The following is a 26,717-nucleotide window of genomic DNA, read 5'->3' as shown; positions in this document are numbered from 1 at the left end:
TCCGGGTGTGTTAAAGAAGTAACTGAAGTTATCCTCAGAACCGCAATCACACATTTTATGTTCACGCCAATTACTCTTCTTCTTGTGTATGTCCACAAGCCAATTCCGGCTGTCACAACGCACTGGAACCATCCATGTCATGTGAAGCAGCCAGGTAGGAGCTACTTAAGGCAGATTATTTGGTTTTAAGCCAAGAATTGCAAAAACTTTACACAGTGATGCCTGAAGAGTGGTTGATAGCGCGGCCTACGTAGGCGCACCTGCTAGAGTTCTGACATCTGTTTTTAGAGCGAAAGCTGTTATGAGATCACAACAACGGCCGTTTTTGGCACCGTAGTTGTCCACCACCGCCGCCACCACCGGTGCCGTAACCGCTATCGCACGACATAAGGAAAAAATACGAAATAGAAAAAAAAATGTCCCGGATGAAACGGGCTCAAACCTGGCTCTTCTGCGTGGCAGCCCAGTGTTCTACCACAGAGGTGCACTGATGCCTGAACCTCCTTTGCAAAAAGGCCCTATGCAGGCTTGATGTCGGGAAAGAACCACACTAACATATGTAATATAGCGTTGTAGACTCGTCACACAATGTGAATTGCGCAAAGAGAGGGTTGTTCATAGCTTCCAAACCATTACAAAAGGATCTGCCTTAATTCTTCATCGTCATCAGGCACAGCATCAACAAAGTGCACATAATGCTTTACAGGAGATTAGCGGGTATCTGGTATCTCCGCCGAATGAAGAATAATGACGTAGTGGGTGCTTCCCAACTTCACAAAACTTATGATGAATGGCGTATTGGGTAGCTTGCATGTGTATTTGTATTAGTAGCCCTAAGAGATTTTGCAAGCGGCTCTAGAAATGCCGCTCTTCCAGCTTTCGCAGTGACTGTGCTGCGCTTTCCACGCAGGCCTAGTGATTTTTAAATGCAAGGCATTTCTTAGTGAACCTAACGCACTTTGGTAGTTTCTATGTACGTATCTATCTATATAGCCGCCTCAGTCTGGGCGCTCCCCTGGTTGGCGCCATAACTTTTAATATACCAAAATTGGAACTGCAGGGAACCATTTTATGGCGAACACGATTCACTAGTCATAACATCAATGTCTCAAAATGCCCGTCGCATACGACATGAAATCCTTTTTCACAGTCACGTGTGGCACATCTCCGCATACCACAATTCATTTTATACGGCTATGCGCCACAGGCGATTGACAGTCTATATTTACCCATGAACGGCGAGAACAGACATTGGTAATTTAAATCCGGCGGCGTTAAGGAAAACCGACATCGGCATCATTGACCCGACCAATGCAAACATTAAAAATCAAGATCACAGCAGGAATCCAACACAAAGCATTCGGCGTGCCCGTCAGGCATTCTACCACAGAGCCACGTCAGGTCATGAGCTGCATTGAAAAAAGACCGTGTGCAGGTGTAATGTCCGCCAAACGTCAATTTTGGTTCCAGTGCTGGTTATCTCATTTTATAACAAAGTAATAAACATTACTATATGCTCCTATGGTAGAGGCATCATGTCGGGTTAACGTCAATTGCAGTTCCAGTGTTGGCTCCGCTTTTATAGCAGTTTACTAAACATCATGCTTTTATTCCTATGATCTAGCAAGCTATATTCATGCGTTGCCCGACCATTGAGGAATATGCTAAATAAAGCTTCGAATTATATTCCCATAATCGCACCGTACAGTGCACTTCGTTCCGTGATTACTGACGTCTGTGCTCTAACGGCAGTGCTAACGTTACGTTAGCCTATATAAGTTAACCTTTAAAGGACAGTGTACTCGACGTGCCTGGTAAGCTCACAACGTGCACACTACTACCACACTCACAACACCACGTCAATGCCTCTCGTAATGCTTGGCTCAAAGGTAAAAAAATGCAGCACAGAGAACGCTCGCTGACATCCTCGCATGAAACTGATTCCCATAACGGTTGGGATCTGCGGAATGCTAATATTCATATGACTCAACTTATATGTGTGCGCATAGCATTTCTGCATATCTTTAGAGTGATTTCTTAACATTTTGCTCAATAAAGAAATTACGCCACAGCCACCTTCCTGCCGCATGCTTGGCACAACATCGATTCCCACGATACGTGGGGCCTGCCGAATTTTTTCGTTGAGGAGGGTTCCACGTTGCGGCGCGCTGGCGTGGTTATTATAAGCAACCTTAGGCGGCGCATTTCGGCTCGGACACTCATCTCTAGAAAATAAGTTTGTGTCATTGAAGTACGCATGCAATATTCATTATATTTATTACAAGGAAATAAGCATGACTAGCCAGCGCGAGCTAGAAATAACCAGAATTAAAAGACAGATAGCCGATTTTAGCCAACACTAGCCGAGAGTTGAGATAAAGTAACAAGAGTTGGCCAGCACCTGCCAGTACGTACTGAGATTTAGGCAACGTTGTCCAGTGCTAGGCAACGTCAAGCAAGCACAGGCAAGCACTTGAAAGCGTTAGCGAAAAAACGTATAGCAGCTCCACTACTATAAAACCGGCGGAAGTGCGCAGCAAGGGCCCCCAGCGATTCCCGTTTTGTCCATTTATCAAAGTGTCGATGGCTCCAATGTTTGAGGTAAGCATGTTCAGTTTCCCCGCGCAATTTGAATCTTGTTAGGGAGATTCGCAAACATGGTGTGCGACATGTGCGCTACTTTTTGCTGCGATTGATTCACTTGCTGCTGGTACCGGAAGTTGAGACACGTGTAGTCTGCAGCGAGCTTCATCAGGTTGTTTCTGCATTCAGATTTTGCGCTGTAGAACGCCTTGGAGAGGAGAAAACGAGCGCTCTGTGAGGTGGTGGCGCCCTCTTTGATGCGGCTCCAGAGTCAGCCGCGTATTGCCGGAACGTTCTTTAGCAATTTTAATTTATTTATTGTAGCGCGCTTGTTCAAGCGGTTGCAACAAGCATCCTCTCCCGATCATGTCAATGTTTTGGCTTACGATAACATGCAAAAATATTTCAAGAACGGCAAGCAAAAGAAATAGAAAAAGGACCACAATCGGTAAAACCAGAAATAATTACACTAATAACATACACTAATAAGTAACCGCATGGTATGAAGACAGTTGCCCCGCGATAGGGTGTAGGTGTCGTGTTCTCCTCACCCCGGAAGTTATCTAGTCTATCAGCAAAAGTAAGTAAACTCCTAGGCAATAGCGGAAGGACTGCGCAGGGACTGCGGTGCGAAGCATGTGTCTAAATTTGTTGCATTTGACGCGGGAATTGTGCATCAAATACCCCTGTCTTGTGGCAAATCTTACATTGGGCAAAGCGGATGCATGGTGTGTCAACATCAGATTAAAAGTGCAAAGACATTCACTCTCTGAAGACCGACCATACACCCTCGCTAACCATGGTCATGACCACGGTTCCCCCCACCCATTTGGACGACACAACGATTCTAACACATCCCAGACAACAGGTCGCCAGAGAAATTGTGGAAGCTTTCCATATAAGAAAGAAAGGAGAGTCGTGTGTCAGCAGGCCGTCGATGACCTTGAGTGACATTGAATTTGATTATCTCACTAACACTTGTAAAACACTATTCTATGGAAAACGCAAGTTATGCAGCTCATTTCTGTGTTTGACTTTTTTCCAGCGTTTTTTTTTTTGCCTACATGGTTGTGATAATTCTAGATATGTGTATTGTTTCCTTTCTAATAAACTTTCAGCTGGGAGAGAGCGCTAGTCCTGTTTGCTTCTTTTTTTTCGTGCGTCGTTTCCCTTCCTTGCCCACCGCACTTTACGCATGATGGTCTATAGCCACCGCCAGGGGCGTAGGCAGAATTTTGTTTCGGGGGAGGGGGGGGGCACCTTCTTGGTCTGAAGTAGGGGCCAGGCAGGCAGGTGTGGTCGAGTGTTATTTTGGGCTCTGTATGTCATGGCGAAAAAATATTCTGGGGGGGAGGCATGGGCATGGGCCACGTGTGCCCCCCCCTGGCTACGGCACTGGCCACCGCAGCTGCTTATGAACAAGCCATCTATTACCTCCTAGGTAACAATGTGGTGCCGTTCGAAACCTATGTATCGGCACCGGCCCCGTAAGTATGTATATGTTATGTAGTTATATACGAAGTTGTTTTTATTAAAGACGATAGTCTTTCTTGGGGAACTTAAACGCAGAAATTTTGGTCTGTTCTGTCTGTCTTTCTGTTTGTCGGCACGTCCCTCGATTCAGCCACTCGGCCAAAGTTGAACCTCTTGCACAAGGGCCAGCCGTCTTGAACTGGTACGGCTGTTCATACTTGTGAAGGTTGTCGATCAAAAAGTAAATATCATGCATATCTGAGGTGCAACATCACTAGGTAAGTATTAGGTGGCGTGTTCCTTTAATAGAAAATGCATACATACGTAATTTTAAGGACCCTAGTTTCTTAAGCTGCGCTGAAAATGCATAAGAATGGAAGCTTGAGCGAGTTGGTATGCGTTCATCTTTGTTGAAACAGCGCTCACTAGACGACGACGAAGTAAAAGAAGGCACAGGTCAGGCAGCGCCTGTCCTGTGCCTTCTTTTACTTCGTCGTCGTCTAGTGAGCGCTGTTTCAACAAAGCTGAAAATGCGACTGCGCTGAAATTTGCCTTCCTCCGTGCCCTTCGCACGAGCTCATTGTTGTGTTTCGGTTTCGGTTCTGTTGCACTGTACGAATGCCATGGGTTGGTGTTGAAAAACTTTAGTTTTGAGAAGGCCAGAAGGTGAAAAAAAATATTTAAAAAATGAAAAAGCAGCGTTGTGGGCGGCCTTCAGGCTGCCGGTTGTGGGCGCCGCTCTGGCGTTCCTGTTTTACCCAGGCGACGTGTAAATAAAAGAGTGTGTGGAGAGTACTCGTTGAGTGCGGACGTTTCTCTGCTTCAGCGCTTAGCGCCAAACCGCGTTTTCGGGCTGGCTGGCGTCCCCGCCGGTCGCGTTGGTCACCGCCGGTCTTCGCCTGCTGCTGCGCCGGGACTACCAGCACGCAACACAGCACTCATGTTTCCCGACGTATTGCCAGATGGCGTCCATATCTCACACAGCGCCTCTTATATCGTCTTTATACGACATATGCAGCGAAGCACGCAGATACGCGGCCAATTTTTTTGTTTGTGTGAAATATTTTTACAAGGAATCTAGTTTAGGAATTCGGAATGCCCGTTTTTTTGTTTAAATGTGTATGTGCATGCGTGCGAACGAGCGCACATTTCCTATTTGTCATTTTGGAGCATTTTATTGCGATAGCAATTATATGCACAGTCTCGGCTGGAAAATGTCCGCCCCCGTCATGCACCGTATATGTATGAGTATGTATATATATATATATAAAAGCCTCAAAGAAAAATAATTCAGAAAAAACCCGCATTTCCCCGAAGGGGAGTATGAGGAAGTGCGAAGCACGGGGTGATGTTATGAGGGGGCGCGCGCGACTAAACTACAGAGCCGAGCGAAGGAGACGGCAACGAGAGAGCACGCGCCAGCCGACCCACGGAGGTCTGGCCGTTTTTAAGTGCAAAGCACTTTTACTGATGATGATGATCTGTCTTCCGAACTCGTTCCAAAGAACCCGCAACGCGTTCAACTTGTTGGCGGCGTTGCGCACGCCCGAGATGGGGCTCAGGTTGTTGTCGAACCACAGTCGATCGCACACCGCGCAGCTATATCCGAAGCTGCGGTCCAGGAAGTCTCGCTTGAAGCGCGCGTCCGGCCGATTGAATTCGAGGGCCTGCGCTAGCTCACGCATCGCGCGTCCCCGCGCCAGATCGGCTTCGGGGTGCTCGACTCGCTTCGCACGCTTTCGTTCGGCGTCTCGCCGCCGGCCTTCATCACCACAGGCAATGCGTGGGGCGCGCGCAGCCACGGAGCGGAGGGCGGAGCGCGCGCAGTCACGTGGGGCGTGACGTCGCTGCGGCGTTGCTACAGACGCTCCTCTCCGCTCCTCGCACCGTTGCTATGGGACGGCGGATTCAGGGTCGCTTATAAAGTGCATTCGCACCTAAAATGCTTCCGAAGCGCGGAATCGAACCAGGGACCTCTTGCTCCGCAGCGAGTGGCGCTAGCCACTACGCCACGGAACGCAGGTCCTCCGCATAGCTAACGGCGACACCCTTTGCCACTGGACGGACTCAGAGATGGCCGACGCTCATAAGCGTTTCTTCATTACCAGCGAGATGGCGCTAGGAGCGCGACGAGCGCGTTTAAAAGTCGTCGGCGAGCTCGCTCGCTTCTTCTTATATTTGCGCAAGGAGAACCTTGGCCTTCCGCTGTCTGCTCGCGCGGTTTTCTCGTGGTGGGGGCAAGAGGGATGTTTCAAGCTTTAACCGTGATGTCCGCGCTCATGTTACGGAGCGCCGCTAAACGACGCTAAACGAACAAACAGAAGATGAGCGCGAACTATCAAGTGTCACAGCTCGACACTTGAAGCACGCTAGTTTCCTTCGCTGCTTCGGCCGCCTTTGTAACAGGAGCGCTGTTCAAACTGAGAGTATCCATTGGCGAGCCTCACTTCGTATAGCATTAGTTTCTTGCTATCGCATTCATTGCTTCGCCCTTGTGGCGAAACTGTGATTTTTTTATTTTCCTTCGAAATTCACCCAACTTGGATGTTCTTTGCTCTACGGCTTTCATGTTTTTTATATCGGCTTCTTACACACCAGGTCTGCTCACCAGGTAATGTGTCCCGCTGTGAAGCACCAAGACCTGGGTTCAATTATTGGGCACGGCGGCTGCATTTCCGGGGTCTCCGGAATGCAAAAACACCCATGTACATGGATGTACATACCTGCGTGTTAAACAATCTCAGGTGGTCCAAATTATTCTCCTGTCACCCTCGACAGCGTGCCTAATACACGTGCTGTAATTTTGGCGCACAAACCACCACAATTTACCAAGTAATCTTATCGTAGCTTGTCCTATATTTCATCAAAATTCATTCAATTTTTTTGCGTTCATACAAACGAGTGCGCGTCGTTCAATGAAACAGAATATCGCTGCTAAGGTTCGAGTGAAATCGAAATCTTGCCGAATTTCGATGAATTCAGCTATTGAGCGAGGCGATTATTCGTTAATATAAAGGGTATTTCAATGGCATGTCCTTCATTAGGGGAAAGCGTAAGCATTTTTTAATATATCTACCCACATTAACAACATAAGGGATGCAATGAACAGCCCCAATACGCAGTAATTGAATTTGAATGCATTGTGTTGCATATATTGTGTTCTATTTCTTTGTTTTTCTTCTTGCCCGCCGACTCTTGGTCGCTGAAGGCACCGATCGTCTCATTCCGAAAATATTCCGCAGTTTTATTGGTCTCTTGTCTCTCTTTTTGCGAGAATCACGTGTGAAGGGTATAAAAAGTATTCTCGTGTGAAGATTTGTGCACAATTTTAATTCTTATTCTCTTCCCTTCAAATATCATGGGCAGAAAGAAACTCTCACACGTGTGTACATCAGATACAAAGGAACAGCGTGTGCGAGCCAATGTCACAAAGTTGTGATAAAGTCAAAATAGCGCACGGATGACGGATACAAAAAGACGAGGCCTACAAGGGCAGTCGCAAACAAGCGGTTGTCCTTGTCTGCCTCGTATTTTTTGTGTGCGTCATCGTTTTCGCTATTTCGGCTACATTATTATGCAAGACATATAAGCCCAACAATAGGTCTACTCAATGTCAAATCGATTGTGTAATTTTCTATTCCTACAAAAGAAATGCGGTGAGAGCTACCATTCAAAGAAATAAGAGAATTCATTGGTAATATTCTCTGTTTAATTAACATCCTTTTTTTTCGCTGGTTGTCTCTATTTCAGCTAAAGTGCAGCATTCCAAGCAAGAGCTCATAAATAACGCACGTACAAAGTTATCGCTAAAGAGAAATAAAAGTTTAAAAATGATCATTCCGAACAGAATCATGCTACATAGACCGATCGGTGCAGAACAGAGACAAGGTAACGAAAAGGAAATTGATTAATCACTACGAAAAACATTATTGGCACTATGTTGCGTGTCGCTGAGTTTCCTCCTTCTCTATGGAATTTCTGCTTAGATGCGATTCAGTAATATGAATCTTTCGTGCAAGATAATGTTGACGCTTCTCTGGCTATATTTTATTTTTATCGGCCTTCCTTCATTTAACCCTCAGTATTCGCTGACGTTTCACGCCGTGTGTAAGCTGATGCATAACTTTGGGCATAAGTAGAACGAGCGAATGGGATATGCATATTAAATAATATTTTTTGTGCGCAAGAAACTACCTGCATAGCCCTTCGGTATTTTATATCCAATAAAATACAGTAGCATCGCAGAAGGTCCGTGTAGCGCCCTGAGAATAAAAAACAAAATCAGGAACGCGTTTTATACCGACTTTTTGTTTTCTGCGAGAAAGGCACCCTTTGCCAAGACAAGATATAAAATTTTGATTAGCGAGTTTAAAACCAACAAACGGTGACAAATGAAAATATATTTGTTAGAACAGTACAGTAATTTTTCTCTAGAGGAAACACAATGTAATTTTGTTGTTTCAGTGTGCACAAGCTGAACAGACATGGACAAAGGAAGATAAGAGAGGTACGGTACATAGGAGAAGAGGTCCAAACTATCAGCTGTCACATAGGTATGATGTTCTAAGCAATTCCTATTAATTCTAAGCGAAATCTATGCTCTTGATGTGAGAAAATGGACACCTTGAAGCATATCAGTAGGACTACCTTTCTATAAGTCTCGTAGACTCTCTAATGGATTCTTGATTGATATATTCTTGTGCTTCTATATTTTTGAATGAATATAAAAAAATATTCGAAAAGCCTGGAAAATCAATGGTGGTAGACCTGTTCGCAAAATTCTACGAGCGCTCTTGCATCGTTCAGAATTTACTAGTGAGACCCTAGTTAGAAAATTAAACCATCCGTTTAATCGTGTCTCCATCGAAGTGAATGGAGGAAATAATGGTGCCTAATTTTCGTTTAAACTTCTTTTTTTTAATTTCTTGCAAGGTGTCAACAAAGTTCGATTCTTTCAGCTCTCACTTTCGCACTAATTAGATTTCGTAATGTTAATACTAATATTTCGCGCCCTTATTGCCACCACAGCGGACGCCAAGGATGCCACGTCGCCTACCATTTAGCATGTTCGTCTGTAAAGAGCATTTATCTCAGAGCTATCGGTTTTATTAAACACATCAATAACGAAAACAGGCTGTGCATCACAGGGAAAATATATCTCACTTGAAGTTTGTTATCAGTTCTTCAGCAATCCCCTCACGTAGCGATGTCGACTGTGAGCGGATTAGATCTGGACTGTAATATCGACATCCCTTAGGCGATAGTTCCCTTTTTGGTCACGCGATTCCCAGCTTTCGCCTTACCGCACGGGTTCATTGAACGGACGCGCCCCTACCGCTGTTCCAGAATCTACACCCACAACACTCCCATTTATGTCCACATTTTCAGCATACTTAATTCATGGTAGTAGCATTACTGTACCTACCTAACCTATAAGACTCACGCCACTGCAATGCGCAAGTATTTGAACACGGAACCTTGAAGGCGCCCGCAATTAAGACAAGAAACGGGCGAGTCTACCTGCCTTTTCAGTGCTCGGTGTCATAAGGCCTGAGCAGATAATTCCCGCATGCCGGCATACTATCGTCCACTAAAATATGAAGACAACGAAAGCTTCTACCTGGTATTTCACAAGTATCACTGTTTTGCCAGTGTTAGAAGTTCGTCCGGGGCACTGGACAGCCAGTGCGAACCTACGCGAACCCGCTTCGCTGCTCTTACCATTTGCCAGCAAAATTACACCAACGGTATGAGTTGAGAAGGACGCGCCGCCCTTCTAATGACTTCCTACGTGATGTTCCTGCTTATGCTACGTAACTCCGGGCTCCTGAGGTGCAAACAATATATCCCACAAAGAACACAGCACGAGTGACAAGACGCTTTTCTCACAAGAGAGGCATATCTAGAACGGAAATTTGCTCCACCGCCATATGCAAGTGCTATTAGAATTCACTCGGACGCGGAACACATGGCTTCATGCACGAGCAACACTGTGAAGCTTCACTAACGAATAGAAAAAAGAATAACCTAAGCACAAAACCAACAATAAAGGTAGCTGCCACGGAAGGGCAAGTTGGTCGGACGACATTGTCTTACGAGCTTCACAGTGACGGGGTGTTGTGCAAATAAGAGAGCAAACAGTAACCAAGTGCACCGCAGGCATTCATTGCATTCTTGGTCTTTGAGCAATCGCTTTCAAAATGAAGTCCTAATAATCAGACACTAGTATATACGTTAAACATTAAACAATGATACAGAAAGTTCGCTCTTTTTTCCATGTCCAGGACGGATAGTTAGATAAGGCGGTCGATGGTTTCTCTTTGTGCACGAGGTTGTTCGTTGTGTCTCTTCTACGATTTATCTTTGTTTTCGACTTTGTCTCCCAACGCTACAGGACATTGGAAGGGAACGCTGAGTTTTTTTCATCGCTATCCTATTTTTCTCTGCCCTTTACTGCTGCGCCCCATACTCAAGCGATCACCTTCTCTCTATATCTCTCTCTCTCTGTTTCACTGCGTCTAGCGAGCTACAATAGTTCTGTAGGTAACGCCGATCATCCATAGACGTAGTTGACCATGCGTCGTAGGCCGGTCATTTCGTCTTTCAGTAGAAGGGCCTCGGCGCACAGGCCGAAGTCTTCGTTCTTGAAGCAGCTCATCCTCTTGACACCGGAGGCGTAGGTGGCCAAAGAAGAGAAAAAAAAACAAAACAAAAACAGAACACATAATACTTGGCGGTTAGATGAATTCTGGCAGTGACACCTCTCCCCCCCCCCCCCCCCCCCCCCAAAGAGGGCGTGGGCGTGCTTCGCGTTCACCCATATACTGCATTCTAATTCTCAGATAACGGGTTCGGTCAGGACAGCTTGACGAAACAATGCAGTTCCGTAATGATGCCCTATACATTATAAAAGTTTCGATCATGTAGCGCTACAGATGGCTTCAGTGGAAATTATTAGATAGGGACATTGCTCTGATTCGAACGCAGACAACAATTTTTTGTCTGGGTTTCCCTAGTACTCACCCCGGCGTGCCTCAGTTGCCTATCAATTGCCTCACGTGTATATTACATTTATTGTAAATCTTGCCACTCGTTTTCACATTATATGAAAGGTACAGGGCCACTAGTCTGGCTATGCTTAAAGAAAGTATACTTTGAATTGTTTTGACTTAACGACGTACTTTCAATTTCTGACATACCTAATCGTGAAATATCTTTCGAAATACAATGAGTAAACTCGTTCGCTTTAATGACGATGTTTTCATTAACAAGGGAGGTGCCTCACATAGGTGAGTCAGAATGCAATTACACAAGCGCAATGTTCTCACCGCCTACGGTAAGTGTGTATGCAGGCAAAATCGCTCGTGATGCTGAATTATCCTTGCTCGCCTTAGCGTTAAACGTGTGTTTCATTTAACGAATCTTTCAATTTAGCGAATTTCTCATTTTCGCGAGGGCTTAATGAAACTGCTCTTTATTACACGTGCTTTCCAACCTCGTTTTAACAAAGCTGCACAAGAAACACGAACGATACATTCTTTATACCTCAGGTTTGTTACAACCAATTGCTGGTCACAGGCTGCTGGCATCTACGAGAGTCATTTTGCATTAAGTTTGTTAGATCTATCGTTCACTGTATCAACTGCCGTGCTATGACAAGCTTCGGCTGCCATTAGTTCGGTCGGTGGTGTTTGGTACCGTACCTGCATCGGTTGTATGCCTCAGGGTCACGGTACAGCTGGTAGCACTCTTCGCAGACGCGCTCGAGGCGGGCCAGGTAAGACTGCTCGAAGTTGCCGCGGCAGCCGAGCTCGAGGAAGGAGCGCTTGTGCAGGTTGCGTGCCGTGCAGACGCTGGGCAGCGTCAGCACCACCAACGAGCACACAAGCAGCGTAGCCGCCAGGCAACGAACGGGTGCCACGAGGAAGCTAGCACTCATCTGTGAATGAAGGAGAGGTAGAAAGTGTATGCAGTATAGGAAAATTTGTGCTACACACGGGTAGTACCAAGGTCTCTTTTGATAAATATCTAAGCAATAGGGAGCCCTAGCCGACATTAAAGGTAAAACAGTAATGGTAAGGTATATTGAAAATATATTGTAACAAGCCACGATAACCGCTCGCCATAAAAAACTGAATTCAAAGAAAACGCATCCGTGCCAGAGGGAGCCAGAAAACTATGTGGGTAGATGAGAGAAATGTGCGATGATAACGCGGTCGCGTCAAGCAGAGTAGGGAATTTATTGGAGAAACATAACAAAAGCGCCTGCCCCCCGTTATTGCAGTCCTTCAGACAATAACGATGGTAACATATATAATAACCACAGCGGTAGTGACGCTCTACACCGTTCGCCTACGGCGCTTCAGTAACTGGGCTCCACTGCCTGTCGCGCTTGCCACCCACCGATTTTTCTGAGGAGAGAGGTAAACCAACCTGATGCTGTCTTGTGTGCATATCCTCTTAATAAGGTGGTTTTACCTTTGGGTATTCTATTTGTCAATCGCCTTGACACGGGAGTGAAACTTTGTGATGTCATCGCAGTGTCTGTTGTATGGAGCAAGGAAACATTGCATGTGACTGAAGAGAGAAGCTTGCAGCGATTGGCTCATACGTGTGCTGGCTCATTCTGCAAATAATCTGCATTGTTCTCACTTTGTTCTCGCTCAAACGCGCATATACTTGAACTTTGGGATACAATGCACATTTCATAAAGATTTCGGGATCACGAGGTCGTAGTTTATTTAGTGCAAACACCACCAAAGCAGCGCGATGCCGCACTTGCCTGGCGGTGCTTGCACCGAGCTGCTGTATAAGTGAAGCGCATGAGTCAGTCACATGCGCCGTAATCTGTTTACCGGTCAAAAACCGCAATACGATTATGAGGTTCAGTTTAGTAGGGGTCTCCGGACTATTTTTTCACCTTGAGTTCTTTACCTGTAGCTAAATGTAAGCACACAGGTGTGATTGCATTTCGCTGCCATCAAAATGCAGTTGCCTGCCCGGGAATCGAACACGCAACGTCTAGCTTAGCAGCTCACATGTTTCACACGAAACAAATGTGGACGCGGCGGCAGCGGCAAGAAGCGGGTATGGAGGGTGAAGTACACAATGACAGATGTTGCAGGCGCAAAACCAAGGCAAGAAGAATGCAGCACGCATTAATACAAATAAATACTGGACAACAAGTGACAGAAGTACCCCACGGCTGGTTTCTTGTGGATTTTCCTTCCGACGTTAAAACAGCGGTTGTGGGCTGGCACAGCTGTCGAGTCGTGGTCATTCTTCGACAAAAGCCACTCGGAGAGGTTGGGTGGGATGGGGGCCCTCGCGTTTTGATCTCCCTGTACGTGAACCTGCTGTGTCGGCCCTTAGGGTTCAACTCGACCACATAAGATGAAATGTACGCGCTCGTCATTCCGTGCTTATATCGTCATCCTCATAGGGGGCGTGATACTGGCGAAAGGGAGACGTGGGAGGCCCGTCGCTTCGATTGGTCGCGAGCGAGGCCCTAGGGGTGAACATCACAACGAATTGGATGTCACGTACGATGGCACGCACGAGCACGCGCACGCTCAGTGACTTCCCTTCTTCGAGCTCTTGGACCCGCAAGGAAAAAAGTTACGACCCTGTTCGTTTGACCCTAGAGTTTTTCTATTTTCTGTATATACACTTCTGTGGATATTCTCTTGCATCTGACTAGCTTCAGGAATCGTACGTTTCTCTATAATCTCTTGGTTGTCGATATAGGTGATAAATGAACCGCGAATAGCTCTGGAACACGGTCCCGCAGGTCCGCCGCTCCGCCACCAGCACATCATCTCTTTTGAGAATACATCTCTTCTTTTTATTTAGTGGCACGAGTACAGAGCGATAATCATGATTCTCTTCCAAGCACAACCTGTCGAGCACTTGCCTCAGTTTTGCCGAAAATTCATAGAAGTTCATTTGAAAAATAGAAATCGACGGTACGGATGCAAGTTAACAGTTATATTGGGTGTATACGATATCGAAGCATAACTACATGTAAGCTAAGACCCAATCAACTGTAACGTTAAAAATTCAAAATAATTGATTTATTTCACTGAAAGATTGAGAAAGAAAATTGCAGGTACCTGGCGGAGAAGGTCGCAGTCACTCAATTGTTTCTACGTAGTCCTTGGGATCGCCTCGGCAGCGTGCGACACACGAATTTAACCCAAGGAATACTCCATGGCACATGAACTCTGGCATGCGAGTGCCACTACTAGACACCGAAGTCAAGAAGTAAAGTCGCCTGCAGAATTTATTTTTCATTTAAAGACCTCGCAATCCCGCTTCTTCCCTTATAGCCCCGAATTACACCGGACGACTCTCCTTCCCAACAAAATCCACGTGTATACATCGTTTAGGTACTTGAACTGTACCAGGGGGAAGCCAAAATTTTTTTCGGGGGGTTCAACCATAGAGTATGTATATTCGTAGTTGCGTGTGTACATACACATGCGAAGCTGAATATTTTCGTTGGGTGGAAGGTTGAACCCCCAGACCTATCCCCTGGCTACGCCAATCAAGTGTACATATATAGACGCATCATCCGCAACGTCACGTCGCCACCTTTGCAATGAACCCGTTCCTCGCGTATGTCCGCTTGCGTAGTAGGCTTACGGTCTGCAAATCAACGTGTTTCCTTGATTATAATAATGCATACGTAGCATTCTTTGACCAGTACGCCCGCATTTTCGGAGACGAGTCGTAAACGAAGCGTGTCTGTAACGCAAACAGCGTGACGCCTTTCCGATACAAAACACATGGAATCCTCACATGTAAATCACAGAGTCAGAGCCGAGTAAAGTGTCGGGGTTATTAACAATCGACCACAGAAATGTGAATTCGTTATGTGTGGAATAATTGACAGAAGCGATCAGCAGTGACAAGGGGTTGCATGGGACCCACTACAATCGATAGTGGAGCACAGCGGGGGAAGCGGTTTCAAAGAGACAAAAGAGCACTTTGTGGGCGATCTCAGTTCGGATATGGCTGATCATATCCGATAACGCTTTCCCCTTGTCCGATATCGACTGATACGCTTCGAACGCTGACCATAGGATTGGATCTGGTCTGCGCACGGCACTCACACACCAATAAAAGCAACTGCCACTGCCTGAGACCTCACAAATTATCGCCTGCGGAGTCATCTTCAGGCAGGACAGCCTGACTGGCGGGAAGCCCTTGGCCAGTTTTCTACCATGAGGCTTTACCCAAAAGGTGTCCAACCCCCTCCTGCTGCTTCTTTTGTTTGCGTATATCCTCACGGAGGCATTTTCCTATCGGTGGGGCCTAGCAACGTGTGTGGCCTACGCCTACTGCGGTGACCTGGATATGCTCGAGCACCTGCTGTTAGACAGTCCTTCCCACAGCCAGGAAGGATCTGTCTACTGCTTGTCTAACGCATTAGGGCTTGCCGTGCGGAAAAGAGAAAAACCCCATTTTGCGCACCGCCACGAGAGCCTTGCCCTTCTAATTCCGGTCGAGTTCTCGAAGAGGCTAGCACGATTGTTGGTGGGAAATCACTACTTTTTGCCGTAAAAGCTGCGGCAAGCGCTGAACCAGCTACGTCACTCTACTGTTGGTCTTCCCCTATTGATCCCCCCCCCCCTTAGAGGAAAGCCTTCCCTAGAACCGGTACCCTCCAAGGGTGAATGCTTCCTGGCCGCCGAGGGCCTCCATAACCTCCGGCTCCCTTCTCCTTCTACCTACTCCGTCTTCCTTTTCCCCCAGGCATTTACACGTGCTGCCTCATAAGCTACATAAGATAGCTTTAGAACCACTTTTGTCTTATCGCCTTAATATCATGCATATCTGAGGTGCATCATCACTAGGTAAGTATTAGGTGGCGTGTTCCTTTAATAGAAAATGCATACATACGTAATTTAAGGACCCTAGTTTCTTAAGCTGCGCTGGAAAATGCATAAGAATGGAAGCTTGAGCGAGTTGGTATGCGTGCATCTTTGTTGAAACAGCGCTCACTAGACGACGACGAAGTAAAAGAAGGCACAGGACAGGCGCTGCCTGTCCTCTGCCTTCTTTTACTTCGTCGTCGTCTAGTGAGCGCTGTTTCAACAAAGCTGAAAATGCGGCTGCGCTGAAATTTGCCTTCCTCCGTGCCCTTCGCACGAGCTCATTGTTGTGTTTCGGTTTCGGTTCTGTACTGCACTGTACGAATGCCATGGTCGGTGTTGAAAAACTTTAGTTTTGAGAAGGCCAAGAAGGTGAAAAAAAAATATTTAAAAATGAAAAAAAGCAGCGTTGTGGGCGGCCTTCAGGCTGCCGGTTGTGGGCGCCGCTCTGGCGGCTTTATCACAGCTTCGCGTAAGCAGGGGCCGCGCCCCTCCTACGCCCGGCTCAAGAATCGGCGAGTACGCTTGCACAGGAAGCGTCAGCCGAGTTCACAAGGAATGCTATACTGGTGGTGTTGAGAAAAGCAGTACAGGTGGTCTTCAACAGCTTCGCTGGACATCCACTTAGACAGGGCCAGATTGAAGAATCGTTTCCTTTATTCGAGCCTTGCGAAAATTTTAAGTGTTAAATCAGAACAGACAGGTCATGCTGTCGAAGTGCGCAGCTATATTCAGAAATGATAATAAATATTTTAAGTCCTGTTTCGAAGCGCCTTACAACTCTTACATGCAAAAATATCTTCATTGCACTTCGCTCGACATCTACTTGTGCAGGACTGGTACGGAGATTCATTTCTTTTATTCGAGCCTTTCGAAAGTTTCAAATAATAAATCAGAACAGATAGAACATGTGCATCTTAACAAGAGAAACGGAACAAACTCAGAAGGAAGGTACAAGTAAAGAGGAAGGACGTTAGTCCTATTTACGTGTCTCTGGTTTATGTGTTTGTTCCGTTGCGCTTGTTAAGATGCACAAGTACAGCTACCGCCAACTAGTCCAAACCTGTGCGCTGAACAGAACAAACAGGCCATTCAGTCAAAGAACTTAGCTATGTTTAGAATTATTTTGAAATGCTTAGAAATATATTAAATCCTGTTTCGAAGTGTCTCAGAACGCTTATATCCAAGAACATATTCATTACACTACATAAACAGAAATGATGCGGCAGCGTCAGCGGCCAAAAACTGTCCAAATTTTCAAATAAAGTCACGTTAATGAATTTATATTCGCTCGGGCATTAACACTTGTCATCAAGAAACCCCTACCGCACGTAGCATACACGTAGTATCATTAGGTAGCCTACTCGTAGGCGCTTTGTTGGCACGGGCTGTTGCGACCAAGAGGTCTATATAACGTGGTAACTTTGTAATTGTCTTTATTATTTTCTTTCTTGTCCAAGCGTCCTTACAACTCATCTCAGGCCCACTATTGGCATGTCGGTGGCGACAGAACGGAATCCTTTTGAAAGACAGGAAAAAAGAAGAACGCAACGAAAAGATGACTCAAATTTCCTAGGAGTCCCTACCGGGCCGAGAAAAAGGCCGTCCCACGAATAGGTTCTCATCGTGCCGGCTCAATTCTTCTTCCAGATACGCGCGCGCGCTTCCAGTGACACGCTGACTGCAGAGCCTAGGAACGATGCGGGAGGCGTACGCGCTTGCCACACTACCCGAGGGAGCCCCCGAAACGATGATACGAATCATCGTTGGCTTGCCTTCCGAGAAGCGAAGAAAGTCAGTGATTCGGCAAAATTATCCCCCACGTTTATAAGCTGAAAGTACCGGAGCTGTCACGTATGTACATACAAGTGTACGTGACAGTGACGTGGGCGATTCGCATATCTCGCCTAGCTTTGTCGCATATCTTTTTTTATTTGTGATGTATTGTTTCGATTCTGTCGGCATGAGGATATGGGTACGTTGACCGCATATTCTCTAGCGCGCAGCACGTATACAACTCATATAAGCTGGAGCTTGTACGTGCATCTGCACTCCGGTTCCTCTGTCCACCGTTCCAGGAACGATATGCAAAAAAAATATTGTGACATGAGTTCTATAGCAAAGGAAAATGCGTTTGTAGGATGTCATGCTGTATTGAATACCTGGACGTGTTCAGATGGGCTTCGCGACGTTCCGTTAATCGGACAAGGACGTACGGAATGCTTGCTCGAGGGCTACGTTATGTGCATGCGATACTAAGGATAAAACAAAAAGACTAACCAATGTGTCGTGAATCATCGCAAAATACGTTCAGCATTTACCATGTCCCTCGAACCTGCAGTCCTTCAGCTTAAATTACAGCAATTGCGCAGAGTGACCGTGGCGTTTATGATCCGTAATACAGCGTGAAGCTGTTATTGCAGCAAGTTCAAACTGCCGTTCTTTCTATAATGCCGCAGGACGACAATGCTGTATTTATTTTTATCCTGCCCATAATCTGTCCACTGCTGCCTAACCTATGAACAGAGCAGAAGCCTCTGTCAGGCTCGGCGCATTTTGCTCTTGCCACAGCTTCATAATATTACAACAGAATTAAAAGACTTTCACCCTCTATTTTATATTTCAACGCGGGAGGAAACCCGATAACGGCACACGAACCGGCATTTCAGCCGTAACTGAACCCGAGATCTAAATATATTCTCGTAACGCCTATAGGCCAAGACAGAACCTGATTTTTATTGTTATAATGGTTACCGGTTCAACAAAAAACGGTTCAAACATACGAGGCGAGCATTGAAGCTCAATATATAAACGGTTATTCGTCAGCGGCTTCCACTTACAGACAGCAAAAGGTCACTTGCGGTGTTGTGGATGAGAATGAAGAATCGCGACACTTATGTGCGCGAACAAATAGGCATAACTGTTGCCTAGACACTTGTACTTCAGAACACGGCCATACCATTCGCGTTTCTTAGGAGAAACGTTCTTTCAAGGGGCTCGGCAGAATGTCGCTGTTCCCAACGTTTGAAAAGTCATCTTACTACTACGACAAGCAAAATGGTAAAATCAGCACGCGAATATACACAGGGAGCAAAAAAAAGAAACAGATGGCGTCATTGAAAAAAGGGAACACCAAGGAGAACGCGACGATTGCATTTTCAGCGCGATTGCCTTTTCAACTACGTGCAGAGCTTGGTTGCACGTAACGCAAGCATTATTCTAACTCTCGGTCGCTTCGCTAGCGTTCGGTCCACACCTTAGATCGGTTCTTTTGTTTCTCTGTAATAACGCGCGTGCTGCCTCGACTGAGCGTCGTCAGTTTATCTGTTTTCATCTCGATGGCAGGGAACTGCGCTTTCCGCACTGTGAACCTTTACTTGTGGAAAGTTCGATCCTAATTTGTACTCGCGTTGCTTCTGCGAAGCATCCTGTACTTCGATATGCTGTGTGCAGCCCTACGCTCTGACCTACTCGAAAACAAACTTTTGAGAGCTGGTACATCTCAATGCAAGATCAGTGTCTTGGCTATGGAGAGGTCTGAGATAAATAAATATACACGATTCTTTTTAGGTGACCGCCATAGAAGGAAGTGCTGTCTATATGCTTTGTGGAACCACAGTTTTCATTATCGTGCATACGGACCGGCGGAGGCAAGAACTCTCAAATCATAAATTTGATTCACCGGCGTTCAACATTGCGCATCTTTTCCCATAAGCCCAGTGCCGAAGAATGCCATCTGTGCTCTCCTCATTGCCTAAATTTGTTCATCTGTGGACAAGCGGCCTGCGTCTGCAGGACGTCCGCTCCTTTGCCTTTCAATGCATGTCGTGGAGCAAGATATCTACAGTCGCAAAAACGCTCACGAAATATCAGAAAAGAGATTTCACGACGCGCGCTCGTGTGACGAAGGAAAGGAAACAGGTAGAAGGTAAATCTTCGAAGTTCCAGCGGAGGCTGCCGTCGGCCTGCGATATGCATGCTCGAGGCCCAGCCGTCGCGCGCTTCGCCATTTGTCTCCTTAGCATTCATGATAACAAGACAGGCCATGCTAACACTGACAGCAGAGAGAAGTCAAGACACCACAAAAGCTCCTTGGCGTTGTGAACGCCACTTCCAAACTGCGCAGCTGCGTCGGCCACGTGTGCGCGTCTTGTGCCTGCAGGTTCACTGTCATCTTATCGCTGGAATTGAAAGGCGTGTTGGTACGGCAGTACACCATGACGCACTGCGAGTGCGATGGTTTAGAGATTGTCGGTTAATTTTCTTAATCGATTAACGATTAATCGTTTGCCACCTTATCCATTAATCAGTGAATCCGTAGCGATAAGAGTTTTCCGTCGACTAATTGATTAATCTACACTTTTGGCAGGCGCATTCAAAAATACCGTTTATTTCTGGTGGTTCACGTGGCAAAACCAGAATATGATTATGAGGTGTGCCGTACTAGAGCTCTCTGGAAATTTCGACCACCTGCGTTTCTTTAACGCGCACATAAATTTCGGTACAACGGCCTCTAGCGTTTTCGTATACATAGAATATGCGAGCGCCGTGGTCGGGACGAACACGCGCCGTTCGGGTCCCCAGCTGAGCATCTTAGCAATTGAACCACCCTGGGTGGCTGATATTTCAAGAAGTCGGAAACAATTTACCCTCATCGTAGTGAAGTGTAATGTACAGCGCTGCAGCCACATTGCCAACCCGGCGCGAGGCACGAGCTGGAGCTGCCAAGCCTGTGTTTGCTGCAACGCTACCTGCGCCTCTTTAATTAATGCTGCTGTTCACACACAGCCACCGCTCTGAGCCCAGTGTTTGCGTTAGAGTATGGTGGAGGCCGCTGTGGTTTTTTCCCGGCCCTCTCGATGCCATCTCGACACCCCCACCGGCTTCAGCAAGATATGAGCCGGTGCCCAGTTTCTTCGAGAAACCGTGATCTTCAGCGGCAACGACGAGAAAGACGTTGAAGATTGGCTTGAATCCGATGAAAGAACCAGCGATTCCAACAAATGGGACGATCCTAAGAAGCTTGGCACCGGAATGTTTTATTCACTGGTTGGCGCCAAGATGTGGTATAAAACATCGAGGCCGATATCCCCACCTGGACGACCTTCAAAACCAGCCTAGCAGCTGTTTTTAGACGCCCTTGTGTACGCAACCTTCGGGCAGAACAACGCCTATGAGGCCGGTTCCAGCAAACTGGTGAAATGTTCGGCAGCTACATCGAGGACATTCTCGACCTAGGCCGGAGTGTCAACCCGACGATGGCGGAAGCGGGCAAAGTGCGTCACATAATGAAGGGAATTCCCGATGATGTTGTTCAAATTCTGCTTTCAAAGAACCCTGGCACTGTCTCTGTACTCATTGAGCTTTTCCAGATTATCGACGAGCTCCGCAGGCAGCGTCGTTTCACGCGGCGCTAACACGTGTCTGACAAAAGAATCACAGGAGCAAGTTTACGCGGCTCTGCCTTCTGCCAGCGACACTCCGCCGGCGCCGACCTTCTTGCCTGTGCCAAGGTAAATGTGCCTCTCAGCTATGCCGAAGTTGCCGCGCGGCCTCCGCCTGAGACATTTGCGCTTTTACCACGAGCCCTGCCACTGCGACCAGCTCCCCGCTTTGATCAGGCAAGGTGGTACCTCCGGAGAAGTGACCAATGGGGCACTCTCGACGACAGGGCAATATGTTTTGTGTCTCGGCTACCCGGCCACATCGCGCAATATTGCCGTCGCCGCCTACGCCCATAGCCCTGAGAGCTTCGAACATGACCGTATGCAGTTTCATTTATTAGTTCCAAACTCTGCTGTTTTCTCAAAAAATGCTATGACGCCGCTGGAATCTTATGTATTAGTACTGTCAGCACAGACCGAATCACGCCGGCCGCTGCATGTACTGCTCAGCGTCGTGATGAATGATTTTAGTGCTGCATTCTTGTTACCAGGGCTTCATTTTGGGCTGGGATTTTCTCTCGGCTAATAAGGCCGTCATCGACTGTTCTCGCGCTAAGGTGGCATTTGAAGCGCTTTGTAACGCTCCGTTATTTGACACTCGTGAAGCAGAGGAGAAGCTTTTGTTGCGGAAGACCTTACAATACCAACGCACTCTTTTGCCCGTGCCACTGTGTCCTTTCACAGTATCGCCGAGTCAAGCATACTGTTCACACCATCTCCTATCTTCGTTTGTCGAAAATGTTCACCGCTGCCTTTTGGCCTTTTGAAATTCGTCACGGTATTAGCAGACTACTCGTCTCAAACGTATTGTCATGTCTTCTAAGACTGTTTTGCGGAGAGTGTGTTGGGCGTGTCCACAGTGTCGACCCATATCCAATCACTGACATGGTACCTGTTTTCAGCGCGGAACACGAAGTCCTCGGAGTGGCCTGTGAATCCTTGCAGCACACGACTACGCCTGATGTACTGAACAGCTCCATCGCCGACACGTTTACTGTTCCTCGACGCGCGCAGCTTCTACTCCTCCTCGACAAGTTCCGTTCTACCTGACCACGAGCATGCTTCCCTCGGCTGTAAGTCAGCTGTAAGTCACCGCATCGACACGGGTAAGAATGCGCCACATTTACAAAGACCGTATTGTGTGTATTCGACAGAGCTCCAGGTTATCGACGACCAAGTAGTTGACATGCTCAAGAAGCGGGGTCATCGAGCCTTGGAATAGGCCCATAGGCATCTCCAGTGGCCCTTGGTAAGATGGGTGGGTCGATTCGCTTCTGTGCTGATTACTGTCGTCTTAACAAGATAACTCGAAAAGACATTTACCCTTTACCTAGAATCGAGGATGCACTTGAGTGCCTCCAATGTGCGGAGTTCTCTTCTATCGACTTACGGAGCGGCTATTGGTAAGTATCCGTGGCACCTGACAACCAACCTAATGCTGCCTTCATCACACCCGATGGCCTGTATGAATTCCGTGTAATGCCTTTCGGGCTTTGCAACACGCCCGTAACTTTCGAGCGCACTGATGGACAACATTTTGCGTGGTCTGAAAAAGAAAACGTGCTTATGCTACTTAGATGACGTGGTTGTATTTTCACCAGACTTTCCTACACACCTCTGTACGCTAGACGAAGTACTGCAGTGTTAACTGACGCCAGCCTTCAGCTCAACTTGAAGAAATGCCGCTTTGAAGCTAGTCAGCTCACCAAGTTTGGTATTGTTGTATCCAGGGAGGGTATCCTTCCTTCCACCGCCAATCTCCAGGCAGTTGCTCACTTTGCTAAACATGCATCTCTAAAAGAACTTCGCAGGCGCTCTATACCAACTTTCGCGGCTTCATTCGGAATTTTGCGACCATCACTGCTCTCTGAATCAGCTCCTACGAAGCGACTCGAAAAGTTATTCTTGGTCGCCCACTTGTAATGATGCCTTTCAAAAGTTGCGCCGTCTGCTAACCTCGCCGCCAATCCTGCAGCAATGCGACCCTACTGCTGTGACTGAGGTACACACCAACCCCAGCGGTGCTGCACTCGGCGCTGTGCTCGCCCAACGCAAATCTGGATTCCAAAAGTATGTCGTCGCATACGCAAGCCGTACCCTCACTAGAGCAGAGAAAAATTATTCTGTTACGGAGGAGGAATGTTTGGCCATAATTTGTAAATTACAATTTACAAAGGCTCTTTGTAAATTTATCCTTTACCTAAATGGCCGCCCCTTCGACGTCGTCACAGACCACCATGCGCTTTGTTGGTCATCCACGTTGAAAGACCCCTCCGGCCGATTTGCTCGCTGGAGTTTGCGGTTGCAAGATATCGAGGTGCACGTTCTCCACACATATGGCCACCGCCACACCGGTGCCGACACACTATCACACTTGTCTGTGTGAATAGAAAGCACCGCCTGCCTATCCGCCATGGACGAAGTACTTTAGTTCCCAACAGGCAGCGGTATGCCATCTCAGCAGCGCAAGGATACCTGAATCAGCGTTCCTCTCCGATTCCTCTCTAACCCGTCGACTTTTTCTTCACCTTGCCGAGCATTGCGCCTTGAGGTCCGCGACGGCCTTTTCTATCGCCGAAACTACCTGTCTGACGGCCGCAAGCTGTCTGCTGCTCATAACTCGACATCTGCGCGCTAAAATATGTTCAGCCTGCCACGCTGACCCACAGTGCGCACAAGCGGCCGTCTTCAAAACATACACCAGACTTTCCTCGAGGTTGTATTGGCGAGGCCTGTACACCTTTCTATGCAACTATATTCCGTCATGACCACAGTGCCAACAACGCAACGCCCTCAACAAGTCTCTGGTCCGTACCAGCCAATTCCGTGCCCAGCCAGCTCCTTCGACCACATGGGCGTTGACCTATTCACGCCTTCCGGAAACCACTGGGTAGTCGTCGTTGCCGACCACTTGACCATATACGCAGAAACAGCTGCTCTGACTGCTGCCATAGCCTGTGGCTTAGCATCTTTCCTTCTGCGGAACTTCATTTTCCGCAGGGCGCACCACGTGAACTTCTGAGCGATAGAGGACGTGTGTTCCCTTCCGAAGTCATGAAAACACTCTGCTGAATGCAGTATCGCTCATCGTGCTAAAACCGCCTACCATTCCCAAAATAATGGCTCGACGGAAAGATTCGACCGCACCCTTGGCGACTTAATCTCTAAGTATGTTGCCTCCGATCACTCCGATTGGGACCAAATTTTGCCCTTCGTGACGTACGCTTACAACAACACTCATCCACAGGTGACCACTGGCTTTTCGCCATTTTCCCCTTATATGGCCGAGAACCTTCGACCACCCTCGACACCATTCTGACGTACCCACCCGATTCATCCGAATCTACGCCCATGCTGAAGTTGGCCGTCGCGCCGAGGAGTGCCGTCAGTTCACTCGCTCCTTCACAACCGCAGACCAATGGAAACATAAATGTCTCTACTGGAGTCTCCTCCAAGCTTGCTTCCAGGTATCAGATATCCTACCGTGTTGTTGCGCAGACGTCACCTGTGAAATATATAGTTGAACTGGTTACACTACCCACGGGCACGCTTTCGTGGTCGTGAAACCGTCCAGTTACAACGTTTGAAGCCCTATTACGATCCGCTCGTACTATGTTCATCACGAGTCGCCACGATGGCTCCTTTTCCGACTGGAGACAAATTGTAGTGAATAGGAGTGCCCAGCGCTGCAGCCATATCGCGAGCACTGCGCGAGGCACGAGCTGGAGCTGCCTAGCCTGTGTTTGCTGCAACACTGCCTGCGCTTGTCCATTCCTGCTGCTAGTACTGTTCGGAAGCAACCACTGCTCTCAGCAAGTGGTTAGTGAGATCACAACAGCCAATTTTGGTGCTGTAATTGTCCGCCGCCGCCGCCACCGGTGTGCGTAACCGCTGTCGCGTGAATTGAGAAAAAAAAACTATCCATCCTAGAGCTTTATTTGAACCTTTGCCCTCTGGTTCGCAGGCGAGTATTCTCCACAGATCCACACCTGTGCTTTAATCTGGTTCGCAAAAACACTCTTAATAGCCTTCATGTCGGGCAAGAAATCATGGTAACAATTGTAATACAGTGCGGTAGAAGAGTAAAAAAAACTTGGGGGATGTTTGAGGTTTGCATTCAAGAGCAGAACGTGATAGCTTAATCGGGCCGTGTTCGTATCGCTTTCCCATTCGCTAGCCTGCCTTCGCTTCACGGTTGAGGCATAAACTGTGCTGCCAGGAAGGCCGAAGTTCGGATGCCTTCTGGCTACAATATCCATGCATGAGGCGCGACTAAGCACCCCACAGCGGGCCGATGCCGTTTAAAAGCGCGCCCCGGGGGCCTGTTGCCTCATCTCGCGAGTGATAATCAAGCAGCTAAAGAACCTCCGAGATGTGCGTACCATCCACGCTAAATGGTGTATACAAAAAGTTCGCGGTTAGTAGGCTAGAGCATGTATTCTTGTTGGCCGACCGGCTGAACGCACCGTGTCGCGTAGCGAGGGGCCGCATGTTCAGATCCCTGGCCCCACTCAAACGGACAATTTTTTATTCATCCTTTATTTGCGTCTACCTAAAATTTTCGCTCGTGGACAACGCTGCCACCGCCGACACCGACACTGGAATTTCTGGAAAACGAGCTCCTTAACGATATCGCGTTAATGACAACCAGGTGTCACACAAAGCGAATTGCGTAACTAGTGGGTTGTTTAAAGCTTCTAACCCATTACGAAGGGCTCAGCCATAACCCTTCATAGTCATGAGCCACAGCATCAACAAAGTGGACATAGCGCCTTACAGATGTGTAGCGGTTACCTCGCTTCTCCACCAAATGATGGATAATGGCATAGTGGGTGCTTCCCTACCTACATCGCAAAAATTATGGTTATTGATGGCGAGGGGGGTGCCTTGTATGTGCAATTGTAGTAAGTTTCAAGATTGTTCACAACGGGCTCTAAAAAGGCCGCTCCTCCGCTTTCGCTGTGCGTGCTGCGCGTTTCGCGCAGACCTGACGGTTTATTTTACAGCGAAAGCTGTTATGAGATCATTTCACCGGCCGTTTTTGGTGCCGTAGTTGTCCGCCGCCGCCGCCGCCGCCGCCGGTGTCCGTAACCAGTATCGCTCGAAATAAAAAAAAAGAACTAAATAAGAAAAAATTCCAGGATGGAACGAGGTTCGAACCTGGGCCCTCTGCGTGGGAGCCCAGTATTCAACCTCTGAGCCATGCCGGTGCTTGAAACTGCTTCGCAAAAAGGTCCTATACAGGCTTCATGTCGGGAAGGAACCACATTAGCATATGCAATATAGCGTGGTAAAAGAGTAGAATAAGCACCAAGCGTCGCACAACGCGGATTCTGTAACC

The 26,717-nt window shown here is 47.4% G+C and overlaps 1 protein-coding gene across 1 annotated transcript in view; it reads right to left on the bottom strand.

Annotated features, from left to right (window-relative positions):
* The window catches only part of LOC119405333 (crustacean hyperglycemic hormone), a 34,583-nt gene that overhangs the window by 636 nt on the left and 7,230 nt on the right, over positions 1 to 26,717 (bottom strand). The window contains exon 2 of the mRNA XM_037672164.1: positions 11,760 to 11,995. Within this exon, the coding sequence (XP_037528092.1) occupies positions 11,760 to 11,995 (236 nt within the window). The remainder of the gene's footprint in view (positions 1 to 11,759; positions 11,996 to 26,717) is intronic.

This window comes from Rhipicephalus sanguineus, chromosome 9 (assembly GCF_013339695.2).
Source record: "Rhipicephalus sanguineus isolate Rsan-2018 chromosome 9, BIME_Rsan_1.4, whole genome shotgun sequence".
Classification (NCBI taxonomy): Eukaryota; Metazoa; Arthropoda; class Arachnida; order Ixodida; family Ixodidae; genus Rhipicephalus; species Rhipicephalus sanguineus.
The sequence above is the reverse complement of the archived record's forward strand: the minus strand, read 5'-3'. Positions and strand labels throughout refer to the sequence as shown.